General features: G+C 33.8%; 2 protein-coding genes across 2 annotated transcripts; both read right to left on the minus strand.

Moving 5' to 3' along the window:
* Positions 1-5,600: 5,600 nt before the first annotated feature.
* LOC122289235 (uncharacterized mitochondrial protein AtMg00810-like) lies at positions 5,601-6,830 on the minus strand. The gene has a single exon (XM_043096212.1). The coding sequence runs from the start codon at positions 6,828-6,830 to the stop codon at positions 5,601-5,603; it is 1,230 nt and encodes a 409-aa protein (XP_042952146.1).
* Positions 6,831-8,482: 1,652 nt separating this feature from the next.
* LOC122289236 lies at positions 8,483-10,142 on the minus strand. The gene is made up of 3 exons (XM_043096213.1): positions 9,951-10,142; positions 8,832-9,905; positions 8,483-8,692 (listed from the first exon to the last, which is right to left on the minus strand). Exons 1-3 carry the CDS (start codon positions 10,140-10,142, stop codon positions 8,483-8,485), a joined length of 1,476 nt encoding a protein of 491 aa, XP_042952147.1.
* Positions 10,143-14,396: the final 4,254 nt, after the last annotated feature.

Here is a 14,396-nt window from a genome sequence, read left to right on the forward strand (position 1 = left end):
CTATGTGTGCCAACGAACCAAGGTCGATGAAAGTCGTCTGCAAAAGCGTTGAAAAAAAAATTGGTTGAGTAACAAAAGGAAAAGAACAATCCTACCTGCTGAACATTGGGGTAAAGAAAGAGATTTTTGGAAGTTTGATAAAGAGAGGTATGCTGAGAGATTCACAAGATTGAGACAATATGTTTGTGTTAGAAGTGAGTATGCTCTATATGTTTTGTTGGTGTTCAAAATTAAGTTCTCTTGCTTTGTTTGAATCCTACATTTTCTTTGTAGCTTTCATCCAAGCCTTACATTACAAACTTAATAAAGACCTATTGATCCCTGGCAATAATTTTGTTCTACATTAGTGGAGAGCGATTTGAAAAGCAAGCCTGTGGAGTTTTTTAGAGATCCATTCTTTATGTACTTGTTTGCAAAAAACCATATGGGGAGCTAACGATGAAGTGAGAATGAGACGTATGCATGAATGTGAAGATTGATAATACGATGGAATTGAGTTTTGAATTAACTTGTGGACTTGTGCGCTTTTGAATGATTCTTTTGGATTATAAACTTTAGGCAATCTTTGAGGAAATAAATTTTATGAATCAAACCAAATTCTTGTTTTCAATTGTTTTTATCTTTTTCTTTGCTTGAGGACTAGCAAAATTTAAGTTTGGGGGAATTTGACAAGTGTAAGTTTTACATAATTTTTATTACGCTTTTACTTATTACAAGTGTTAGTTTTCATTTAATTCTTTTGATTCTACTTTATTTTCATTTAGTTTTCCCTATTATCTTATTTTGGAAGCAACAAGAAGATTCAATGCAAAAGGAGAGCTTTTTGGTGTAAAACAAGAGGCTACAGATCCAGACAGACAAGTGACGACAAAGTCTGATGAGGGCAGAGAAGATTTGGCGAGGAGCCTTGTTCTGTGGGCAACAAAGGGACTAATCTGAGCCAAAGGGTGAGAATTACCTCTTCGAAGGCGAGTAGTTTTACCTCTTAGTAGGCGCGGGGACCCAAGGGCAACCAACCTAAACGACACATCTTGGGCAAAAACTAGCCGGGTCGAGGAGAATTGCAGCTCAATATATCATCCCAGTTAGGAGTTTATCATCTCGGCCAAGAAGAATTTTATCTATCACAGGCCAAGGAGAGTAGTTTTACTCAGCGCACATGGCATCTACCCAATGGGACCCTCCAGAGTTCCGCAATCAATCTGCTGACCACCAAATCCTCCCGAGCTCAGCAAATCAAGCCGCTTATTACTAAATCTTCCATTTTTTAAAAGTCCATTATTTTTGGGATATTTTTCTATTTTGTTAACATTTATCTTTACAAACTATTTTCCAGATCTTTAGGTTAGATTGTAGCCGTAAGTCTCTAATTTCATTTTGTCAACTTTAATAGTTATTTAATCTTTGCTTGTGGGATGAATTTTGGGGGGGGGGGGGGGAGGGATCGAAGGGAACCAAAATCTCTGAGTTTCTTGATGTAAAACTCTTTGTTTATGCTTTTATTCAGTTTTATTATGAACTAATTTTCACTTTATAAGGTTTCAATGTAGCCTAACTATAGTTATGTGAATCTTTCTTTAAGGAACTAATTTAGTAGCTGTTTCATATTGTTGAGTATTTCATTGTGGACTTAATGCTTGTGAATGATTTATTAGCGTTTACATGATTTGGGATTCAATTTGAGAGTAAGAAGTGATAATTGTTTCAGCCAATGTTTGAGATACCATAAGGAATCCATAGGATAGAGTTATTTATGGACTTGTGTAATCTTTATGAGGGTTTCTTTGCTCTTAATGAATTTTGATAGGTTTAGAGTTTTCACATATGTAGAAAACTTACTTGTTGAGATATTTTGTTAATGCTTGAGAGAGATTAATGAATAAATTATGATCCAACTATCAACAATAGGATATAATTATACTTAGTTCAATTAGGAAATACGCTGAAGATTAGTTATGGTTAATCGGAAACCTTAAAACATTGTTTCCTTTATCTCAACTTGTTTAACAATTCATTTCTATTCCAATTATCAAATAGATTATAATATAATAAATTTTGGTAATTATTAGTAATTTTTCAATCCTCGTGAGATGATACTCTTACTCATTCACTTTATTACTTGTTACTATTCATACACTTGCGATTTCAATCAACAGTCATATCAGTTCATCAAATCTCAAAACCGGTATATATCGGTTTGGTTCTAAAATATGTCCAAAGCCCAACAGAACCAAACCGGTTACATCCCAGAAGGATTAAGGTTGTGTTTGAAAGCAGAAGTCAAGAACCCCATTGTCTATACTCAGCTATAGAACAAGCATTACAAGAATTTAAGGAAGCTAAAGTCAGAAATCATGACTTGCCCATGAACACAAGCTCTGGAAGGAGTAACAGTATATGGCGAAAACAAGAAGAACGTGAAGTTAAGATAAATTGGAATGCTGTAGTGGATTTAAAAGGTACAAGAAAGGGATTTGTGTTATTCCAAGGGATCACAAAGGGAAAATTCTAATGTCCTCTAATTTCCTTATGTGCAAAGCTAGAGTTATGGTTACATCCATGCATTGCAGAAGCCATGGTGCTAAGGAGGGCCATGGAGGTAGCTATTGACCTTGGCTTCTCAAATGTGATTTGATTGAGCTGAAATATTGCATGTTTTAGCTATTTAAAACCAATGTATTTTAAATTCTTCATGACACTATTATTGGTTTTAAATGAAAAAAAATAGTTAATAAGCATAAATACGAGTTGCGATTTTTAATTGATTAATATCATGTTTATGCTTAATTTTATAACTATGATTTAATGGGACAATATTTCCTCACATATATAGTTTATTTGTGATAATCTATTTTTCTTTTAATTTATTTTTGAGTGTTATTTTTATTGTTTGTGAATAAGTGACAACCATATGTGCATGATGCAGTGTAGGTGGTGGTATTGAGTTGGAAGAAAGAGAGCTAGAGGATGATGGTGAAGAACATGGAATAAATAAAAGAGACAAGGACGCATGAAAGCACCATGATTAAAGAGAAAGCAAAGTTGAGCTGGAAGAAAGAAGAGAAATGAAAGCAGCCGAGTTGAAGGAGTGTGAGGATGATTCACCTGTTGAGGAAAATAAAAAAAAAGCAAGAAGACGAAATGAAGGAAATTTAGAAAATAAATTTCAACAACCAAAGAAAAATAAGAAAGGGATAGGTGAGAAATTGAGGGGTTACGTAAGAGATAGAAGAAAGTTGAGGTGTTAGCTATTACGTGGGCCCTCATTAAAGAAAGGAATTGGAATAATTTGGTTGATGGTGAAAGGAGGAATCGGTGAGGATGGGTGTGTTAGTCATGAGTAGAGAGGGAGAGTAATGAGTGGAAGGGAATTGTGTTAGTTGAGATAGGAATTACGTGGGCCCTCATTAAAGAAAAGAAGATGAGAGAATTGGCTGGAATGATGGTAGAGGAATCGGTGAGGTGAGCTGCCGAGATTGAAGGAGTGATTTAGTGAGGGTGAGAAGTGTGTGGGGTCGGTTTGGGTAGCCGATTGGTTTAAGAATTGTGAAAAGTGGGGAGAGATGACAAAGAGAGAGGGACCGGTTAGTGGAATAAAATTAGTGGAAGAGTGGAACCGGTGGGTGCAAGATTAAACAACCAATTAAATGATTTTCAAGAGGCAAGTGGAGTCATTCGGCCATTGAATCTTTTGCTATAAATTGAGACCGGTTGAGGAGTTAAGGGGGAGGACATTTTGGGAGAAAAAAAAGATAGAGAGTAGAGGGAAGAGAGGGACGACACATTGAGAGAGAAGTAGGGGAAGAAATAAGTAGGGAAAGAGGGCTGAAGTACCACTCAATTTCGGCATTCTTTTGGCTGAATTCTTTAGTTTTTGTTCGGCATTTTTTTTTGTTGCAATGCTTTGTTGTTTTAGAATTTTTATTAAGTGTATTAATATGTGTTTCAGAATTGTATTTCATTAAGTGTAATACCTTAATTTCCATTAAGTTACTATTTTGTTTCATCCAATAAAAGAAATCGTGTTAGAAGTTTTTAATCAAGTATGCTATTTTGTTTCAATAAGAATTGCTTTAGAAGTTTTCATTAATTGTGTAACCTTAATTTATTGCAAGAAAGATTTGGTTATAAGCTTTTGTTTTTATTTTTATTTTGCCTGAAACATCATATATGAGAAATTGTTCCTTTTCGTTTCGAATTTCAATCGAATTGTGAAAGGACGTTTTCGTTTAGATTTTTCGGTCTATATTTTATTTAAATTCAGTTTAAAGTTTATAGAATACTTTTGAGTTTCTGTTTACTTATTTCATGTTATTTATTTTTCTTACTTCATTTAATTTTTCATAGTGATTACAACTGTTATATGTTATTTTGAGAATTCGTAATTTAATTCTAGAATCTTAGTTTTGGGCTCTTTTTAATTTTTCCGTTCATGTTTTGTTAATTACTTTCTAATTTAGTTTAATGCTTAATTTAGTTTTGTTAATCTCTGAATTTAATCTGTTAGTCATTTACATTCCAATTCGACAATCAAACATCTAAAAATATGAATCTAGTCCATGACTAGTAACCTCTTCCATCCATTGTACATATCATCCTCTTGTTTTCTCTTTGTGAAGTTTTTCACATTTTTCAACAAGTTTAATTTTAAGTAACTTTCCCTGAGGAGACGATCTAGGAATTTATTCCTAATTATTACACGACATCCTCCTGCACTTGGGATAGCATTAGTGTTACTCATTTTTGAGTGAGTCATGATTTTTGAAGTAGATGCACAGACTGTTATTAGAGTAATTCATGCCAACGAAGAGTGTTGGGCTTGGAATGGACAGGTAATTGAGGACATAAAAAAATTACTTTCCCTTCACCCCTGCTAAAAAGTACAATTCACCTATAAAGAAGCAAACGAAGTTGCTCACAAGTTTGCTAAATAGGCTTACCCGTTGCAGGAAGAGAGAATATGGCTAGAGGAGGGTCCTGATTTTATTCATAATTCTGTCTCTGGTGAATGACATTGTAATGACTCTTGACTTTGATGAATAATACTTCTTTGCCTTGATTTGAAACAAAAAATAAATAAATAAACACAAAAGTAAGAGAAACGGTAAAGCTCCATTGAAGTTTTACGCAGGTGGGCGTTAAATTTTTTGCTTATTTACTATTAATTTGAATAATTTACCCTCATAGACAAGAGTTTTACTACTCATAAGTTGATATATTAACACAACACTTGTAGTGGGATATATTATAACTTTAAAAAACCTAAAACACCAATCATTCTTTAGCATAGATGATGTGGAAAGCTTCCATAGTAGTAATCTGCTAGGTGTGTAAAAAGTAAAACTTAGAAATAAATTTTCTCCATAAACAATATTAAATTAAAGAGAAAAATCAACCCCTCTTGCCATATATTGAAGTTTTGTAATGAATATTGTTGAGAACTTGATGAATAGCAGAGAAAAACTAAAACAGAGGAAGAATATGAGAATTGTGTAATCTGATGTGAATGAAATCGATACTACTTGATGTCAAATACATGAAGGTCTATGTAATACTTATACTACATAGAGAAATAAATGTATAACAGAAATAACTGTATTTTAAATCTTCTCTTGCTCTTTTTCAGCCTTTAGCTTTTCTTCTTTAGACTTCAACTCCATGCTGTCAATATGAGAGGCTATACTCCAACACCCCCCCTGAAGATGAGCATGTATATTGATAATGTTCATCTTGCGCAAATTATGATGGAAAGGCAATGATCCGAGAGGTTTGGTAAATATATCTACTAGTTGTAATCTTGAGGGAATATAGAAAAGCTTTATAACATTCTGCTGCAATTTCTCCCTAACAAGATGGCAATCGATTTGAATATGTTTAGTCCTCTCATGTTGTACTGGAATAGTTGTAATGGACAAAGCTGATTTGCTGTCAGTGTAGAGCATTGTAGGCTGAGAGTGAACAACACTGAGATCTTGAAGGGCATATAATAACCACTGCACCTCACATGTTGTGGCAGCAAGAGCCCTATATTCTGCTTGTATAGATGATCTGCTAACTGTGGCTTGTTTCTTTGATTTCCATGAGATTAAAGAATCTCCTAGAAAAATTGCATATCCTGTAACACTTCTCCTGGTGTCTAAGCAACTTGCCCAATCACTGTCAGAAAAAGCTTTTAATTGAAAATCTGAAGATGAAGAGAAGAACAATCCTTGTCCTGGTGTAGCTTTTAAGTATCTAAGCACACGCATAGCAACTTGATAATGAGAAACTGCTGGTTTAGCAATAAACTGGCTAAGGACTTGAACAGAATAGGCCAAGTCAGGCCTTGTAACTGTCAAATATAGTAGCCTGCCAATTAACCTTCTGTAACCCGAGGCATCTTCATAGAGATTAGGATCATCTGCACTAAGTTTAAGAGTAGATTCCATTGGAAATGCAGCTGGCTTGGAACCTGTGAGACCTGCATCTTGAAGTATATCCAAAGTATACTTTCTTTGATAGAGAGAGATGCCAGGCTTTGATCTGGCTACTTCCAATCCTAGGAAGTACTTCAGCTGCCCCAAGTCCTTGATTGTGAACTTATCATGCAGAAATATCTTGAGTTGCTGAATCTCAATTAGATTATCACTAGCTAGTAGAACATCATCCACATATACTAGTAAAGTAATGAAAGAAGTGGCAGTTTTCTTGATGAAAAGTGAGCAATAAGAATTGCCTTGAGTAAAGCCATGTTGAAGAAGAGCTTGAGAGAGTTTGGCAAACCATTGTAGAGATGCCTGCTTCCAAACTACATTGGGATGTTTAACATCCAAACCAGGGGGCACTTCCATGTAAACTTCTTCATTTAATTCACCATGTAAAAAAGCATTATTTACATCTAATTGGTGAATATACCAACCCTTAATAGCAGCAACAACTAACAATAACCGAATTGAAGTAAGTTTTGCCACTGGGGAAAAAGTATCAAAGAAGTCTAATCCTTCTTGTTTTGGCTACTAGCCTTGCTTTATGTCTTTCTATGGTTCCATCAGCCTTGTATTTCACTTTAAAAATCCATTTACAACCTATGGTCTTTTTATTTTTAGGTAGAGTAACAAGTTCCTAGGTTTTATTTAACTCTAAAGCAGTGAGTTCATTTCTCATAGCAACTTGCCATGCATGAGATTTTGCAGCTTGTTGATATGTTTTGGGTTCTTTGATAATAGAAATTGAAGCTGAGAAAGCTTAGTGTGATGCTAAAAGTCTACTCACAAAAATAAAAGAGGATATATGATAGGGATTACCTGTGTTAGAGGAACAACCAATGAAAGTAGATGAGTTGATTGCATGAGGAAACAATGAGGCAGTACCACAATAATAATCCTGCAAAAATTTTGGTGTTTGTTTAATCCTTGATGATTTTCTGACAGTAGGGATAGGATTTGCTAAGTCAGTTTGATGGTTGCTATCAATATGAGATGAGTCTGAACTTTCTAAGTCATTTTGGTGCATGCTATCAATATGAGAGGAATCTGAACTTGCTAAGTCAGTTTGATGGATGCTGTCAATATGAGAGGAATCTGATTCATTAGGAAACAGTGATGAAATATTTTGATCAAAAGAGATAGGATTATTTATATGAGGGGAATTATATTGGAATTCTGAAGGAGGAAACAGAAAAGTAGGTATGGCAGAATTAACTGGAAGACTTTTGAATGGAAAATTGGTTTCATGAAACACAACATTTATGGAAATAATGATTCTATTTGTGTTTAAGTCCATGAGTTTGTAACCTTTGACAGCAGAAGGATATCCTAAAAATAGACATTTTGTTGCTCTTGGATCGAACTTTTGTCTATGACTAGTAATTGTAGATGCAAAGCATAAGCATCCAAAAACTTTTAAATGAGAAACATTTGGTGATTTGTGAAATAAATTTCAAAAGGTGTTTGATTTTGGAGAAGAGGAGTTGGAATTCGATTTATGATATGGGCTGCAGTCAATACACAATCACTCCAAAAAATTAAAGGTAAGTTTGCTTGAAACATCAAAGCTCTAGCTGTGTTTAATAAGTGTTGATGTTTTCTTTCAACCACTCCATTTTATTGTGGAGTTTCTACACAACTTCTTTGATGTACAATTCCATTGTCACTATAAAATGTTGTAAGGAAAAATTCTGAACCATTGTTTGTTTTATGGTTTTTACAGAGGTATTAAACTGATTTGTAACCATGTTACAAAAATTTGGTAGTAAAGATGAGACCTCAGATTTAGTTTTAAGCATATACACCCACATGCATCTTGTAAAATCATCTACTATAGTAAGAAAGAATTTAAAACCAGAATATGATATGGTAGCAAATGGACCCCATATATCACAATGAATCAATTTAAACTCTTTATTAGAAATACTTTGTGATACAAGGAAAGAAAGCTTTTTCTGCTTTGCTAGTGAACAAATTTCACAGACATTTGTACAATCAAATGTTATTGAATTGTCTATTTATCTAAGAAAAGGTATTTTAGAATTTGAGACATGACCTAATCTGTAGTGCCAAAGGTTTGGCTGGTTTTGAGTAATGGTTGCTGCAGAGATTGGTGTAGAATTAAACTGATTTTGCTGATAGGAATTAGCTTTTGAAGAAGCTTGAGGTAGGTGATAAAGGCCTTGTTTCTCATAGGCAATCCCAATCATCTTCTTCATTGATTGGTCCTGTAAAAGGCAATGTGAATCAAAGAAAGATAGACAAAGATTAGATTCTTTGGTTAGTTTAGAAATAGATAATAGGTTGAATGAAAAGCTTGGAACACACAAAGACATTATGCAAATGTAATGTGCTAGAAAGACTTACAGTTCCAATATACAATGCTGGAACAGTTTGACCATTAGGAAGATTTATGGAATTTGTAACTGGTTTAGGAGTAGAAGAATATAGTAGTGGTGAACAGATCATATGATCTGTTGCACCAGTATCTAGGATCCAAGAAAATTTAGAATTTAACTTGGTAGAAACATAATTGCATTGACTGAAAAGATTACCAGAAAATTGAGTGGTGGCTAGATTTACTGCTGTTGTGGATTTATCAATGTTCTGAGTAGTTGAACTCGAATTGGCAAGTGCTATGAGTTTATTGAATTCTTCAGCAGTTAGACTAAACCTTTGGTTCTCATTATTGTTTTTAATATAGACCTTTTCAGTTGAAATGGCTGCATGTGCAGAAGGAAGGTTTCTTTTTCCCTTAGGTCCAGTCCATCCAGGAGGATAACCATGCAATTGAAAGCATTTGTCAATTGTATGACCATTATAGCCACAGTGAGTACAATGCAGTGAGGATTTCTTCAGCTTGTCTTTGATGAACTTGGACTGAGTATTCTGATTGGACTGAGTATAATGCTTTGCCAACAAAGCATGTGTGTCATTACTTGTGAAGTTGGTCAATTGTCGCTGACTTTCTTCTTGAAGCAGCAAGGAAAACACTTTAGCCATGCTAGGCAACAGGACAGCAAGTAACAATTGACTTCCTACTGAGGCATAAGAATCATTCAATCCTACCAGAAATTTCAACACGTAATATGACTGTTGCCTAAGAAGCAAGAAATTGAACAGATCATAGGTGCAAGAAGCCATCTTGCCACATGTAGAAGTTGGAAATGGCCTATAATTGACATACTCATCCCAAAGAGTCTTGAAAGCACTGAAATATTCTGTAATCGAGGATGAACCCTGGTTTATACAGCTTAGGGATTTTTCAAGATGAAAAACCCTAGGTCCATCACTTCTCAAGTATCTTGTTTTTAACTCATTCCATAGGTCTACAGCAGATGCAACATAAAGTAAACTATTTCTAATATCTTTAGAAATAGAATTCATGAGCCAAGACAGTACCAAATTATTGGCACGAAGCCAAGCAGTATGATTAAGACACTAAGTAGTAGGAGGAGCATTAATTGAGCCATCAATGAAAGCTACCTTGTTCTTCACAGTTAGAGCAATAGTGATTGAATGACTCCAAGCAATGTAGTTGTCTCCTGCAAAGATTTCTGAAACCAAGAGAGAACCCGGATTATCACTAGGATGAAGATAATATGGGCTAGAGGAATCATCTGAAGGGTTAAGAATACGAGATGAAGCTGAAGAATTAGGGGAGTTTTCTTCTGCCATGTTTCCAAGAATTGAAAAGAAAATACAAGAATTGAGAAACAAGATTCTCGAGAAACAAGAATTGAAGATTCTTAAGCAGAAATATGTAATTTGAGTAGAAAGATCAAAGTTTGCAATGCAGATTGCAAGAACAGATAAAAGAAAAATATGCGGAAGCAGTTTTTGTGATTTCTCAATCTGATACCATGTTGAGAACTTGATGAATAGCAGAGAAAAACTAAAACAGAGGAAGAATATGAGAATTGTGTAATCTGATGTGAATGAAATCGATACTACTTGATGTCAAATACATGAAGGTCTATGTAATATTTATACTACATAGAGAAATAAATGTATAACATAAATAACTGTACTTTTAAATCTTCTCCTTCTCTTTTTTTGCCTTTAGCTTTTCTTCTTTAGACTTCAACTCCATGCTGTCAATATAAGAGGCTATACTCCAACAAATATAAATAACATAATTATTAATGTTGATCATATCGTCAATAATGAGGAAATGACTACATTAATAATCAATATAAGAAAAAAGTCTTTTTTCCAGCAACCAAAAGTCATTGGCAAAAGACCTAAAATCGCTAGAAACACTTGTTTCTGGCAAGAAAGTGGTTGCCAAAGGCTAGAGTGACTGTCGAGCCAAGAACATTTATGCCCTTTTATGCCTAGCCACAAGTAAAATGCCTTCAACAACTTCTCATTGTTTGTGCCAATGGCAATGGTTATAGGCCGGCTCAATAGATAACAAATAGAAAAGTTACTTTGAATTTCTTATGCTTTTAAAAAACAAAAGTCCTATAAATTTGTCAACCTTTTGATAAAACAACTAATTAAGGTATATTTGAAGTAACAAAACTCTCAATTCTCCAAATCACCTAATCCACAGATATAAATGCCATTCCAACACTCGAAAAAGCACACACCACAATTGAGCCAATTCAGAATTTTAGTAAACCCACCAAAAGCAATAACACCCAACGTTCACAATGAAATACATATATTATATAGAAGTAGGAAGCAACTTTAAAACATGTAAACAAGCTTGTCAGCACACTACAAAAAGTTGGACATGCCGGCCAATGTGTTATCATCATTATTCATTCCGTAATGCATCTTTATTTCCTTCTAAGTTGAAAGAAAGAAAACTGAAATGAAAACACTTTAAAGCTGACTAAACCAGAAGTCATACTATATGTCATATTTTTTAATGCACACTCGTTTTCTTCTTCGTTTGTGTAAGAAAAACTCTAGAAGAATATGAATGCAATACTTACCTGGACTTCATACCATACTCAATCCAAGCAGTCTATTCGTGTACGTGTCAGATGGCAACCTACATGCATACACATAACCTTACGTCATCATCTATCTAATGCATAAGTAATTATTCTAAAAATATAACTATGCCTCACTTGGAACACTCTTCGTCCATCCCTAGGCTCTTATGTGCCATTTACTATACTAAAACTTTTGGGGTCTTATTACTTAAAGTAAACCCTTGTGATTCACCTTAGGGTTAAGACACTAAGACCTCTGTCTTGTTCTTCTATTTCCACAATTCGACGCATGATTCCTACCGACAGAGTCGTGCGTCCCAACCTTAGATTATATACTCGTCATTACCTTCACGTATCCTAATCGATACTAAATCCTCATATTTTTATTAATATGGCTGCGGCCAATGTGTTATCATCATTATTCATACCGTAATGCATCTTTATTTCCTTCTAAGTAGAAAGAAAGAAAACTGAAAATAGAGCACTTTAAAGCTGACTAAACCAAAAGTCCTACTATATGTCATATTTGTTAATACAAGTGGTTGAGCTCTACAAAAGGAAACACCCGTCTGACTGAACCAAAGCACCTATTTATAGGCTAGTAAAACTTACTGATAATTATACTGTAAAACGGCCCATGAAGTAACTGAAGAATTAAACTATGTAATAGTTAATGCACGAAATAATTATTTGAAATGGCTAAGCCTTAAAACAAAACCATAAAACATCATAATCAATCAAACATTGAAAATACTTTCTCAAGCTGGAGCTATTTTTCCGTCAATCAAAATAAGGATAACGTATATAAATGAGCTAAAGCCATAGATGGAAAAGTAGCACCTCAATAGCCATAATGGAATGCATGCCTACTGAATAAAAACGTACAACACTAAATCAATCAAATTTATTATAAACAGATTTCCAGATAATTACAAAATATATTAATATAAGAAAATCTGCAACGGCATGCAAATAAAAATCTATATTAGAGCCTTCTCACCAAATTATGTATTTTTAAAATATATTATATTTTTTAACTATTAGATATAAAACACACTTATAATGGATTATTTATTAACAAAATTTGTAGCTTTTAGCTAGTATCGGTAAAGAAAAGATTAAATTTGGTCTACACTGTATAAAGAGTAAATCTTATTTTATTATTTTTTATAACACTCTCTCTCTTCTCTCTATCTACATCCACAAACTTCCATAAGTTTCTTTAAATTAAATAGCAAAATGTGATAAAATAAAATAAACTAATAATTAATAATTAAATATGATAAAATAAAATAAATTAATAATTAAAAAATTAAATATTTTTTAAATTATTAATTTTTTTTTTTTGATAGGAAAGTATAAATTTTATTCATCAACTCAAGCATTACAAATTTGAATCAACCCAAATAGCTTGGGAGATACAATCTGGAATTGAGTTCCACCAAATATATATATCATCTAAATTCCATGCAAAACAGTGCATAAGAGCTGAGTATTAGAAACAATACTCCTATGTACACCATGAAGTCGCACTATCCCCCTAAAACATAAGTTAGCTATGTTTGTGGTATCAACAATTTTATGACATGAAATGAAATGTGACAGTTTGCTAAATCTATGCACAACCACAAAAATTGAATCTCTACCCCTTTTAGTTGTACGCAGCCGCAAAACAAAGTCCATAGATGTGCCTACCAATGGTTTACTAGGAACGGGTAAGGGTGTATACAACCAATGTGGCAAAACCTTAGACTTAGCTTTCCTACATGTAATGCACATGCCACAAATGCAATTGACGTCTCTCTTCATCTTAGGCCAAAAGAAATGTTCATCCAACAATTCAATGAATGGCAAATGATACTCCCACAAACGTTCATGAGACACATCTAAAGTTTTCTTTGTACCAAAATGACCATTCCAATTATATGCAAACTCAATGAATGGCAAGTAGTACTCCCACCAATGGTCATCCAACACGTCTAAAATCCTCTTTATATCAAAATTTTCCAACAGAACACATCCATGCACAAGCAACTCACGCATAAGACTAGTAGGCACACAAAGTCTTTTCTCTCTAAACAAGTACCAATCTAGTCTATATAAATGAGAAAACGATGCTTTCTTACGTACTCCATACACACTGGCCAAACCATCATCATTAACAAACAAGTTCTTATCATATTCAAGTCTTAATAACTTTGCATCCAAAATGAAGATAAGGACATACCTTCTTGATAATGCATCAAACAGAAGATTTTCCTTACCATGTGTGTGTTTGATTTCATGAGGAAAAGTCTCAATACATTCATCCCACTTAGCATGCATTCTAGTCAACAACTTACCTTGTCCATTTAAATGTATCAAGCACTCGTGTTCTTGAAAGAGAGGTCGGTTAGTAATTGTCGCACCCGGTACAAAATCAATATAATGCTCTATCTCTCTAATAGGTGGCAATCCACTAAACACACCAGTAGGAATCATGATCTTATATCCCTGCAACAAAGAAACAACAATACTAGACAAAAATAAGTCAAGTTCATTAGTAGTAAAATTTGCTTTAGTATAAAAACTCACTTCTCTCTTTATTTTTCTTTCACTTTTTTCACTCTCACTTTTCTTTTCACTCTCATTTTTCTTTTTACACTTTTTTTCTTTCACACTTTTTTTCAACATCTTTTTTTTAACTCTCAGCCTCACAATTGTTTTTCAACTCACACTCTCTTTTTCTTGAGGTTTCATTATTTCTTTCTTTCTCAATCTCACTCTCACTCTTTCTTTTTCGCTCAACCTCACTTTTACTCTCTTTTTTTTTTTATCAATCTCACTTTCTCTCTCTTTTTTTTTTTTTATCAACCTCACTTTTCAACTTCAATTGGTCCTCATGGACCTGTGTTGGAGTTAAAGGAGCAAGTTTCATTCTTTTTCCATCTTTTTCAAAACTGTACATGTTTCTAAACCCATCATAAATCACTCTCCTATCACA

Source organism: Carya illinoinensis, chromosome 12 (genome assembly GCF_018687715.1).
Source record: "Carya illinoinensis cultivar Pawnee chromosome 12, C.illinoinensisPawnee_v1, whole genome shotgun sequence".
Classification (NCBI taxonomy): Eukaryota; Viridiplantae; Streptophyta; class Magnoliopsida; order Fagales; family Juglandaceae; genus Carya; species Carya illinoinensis.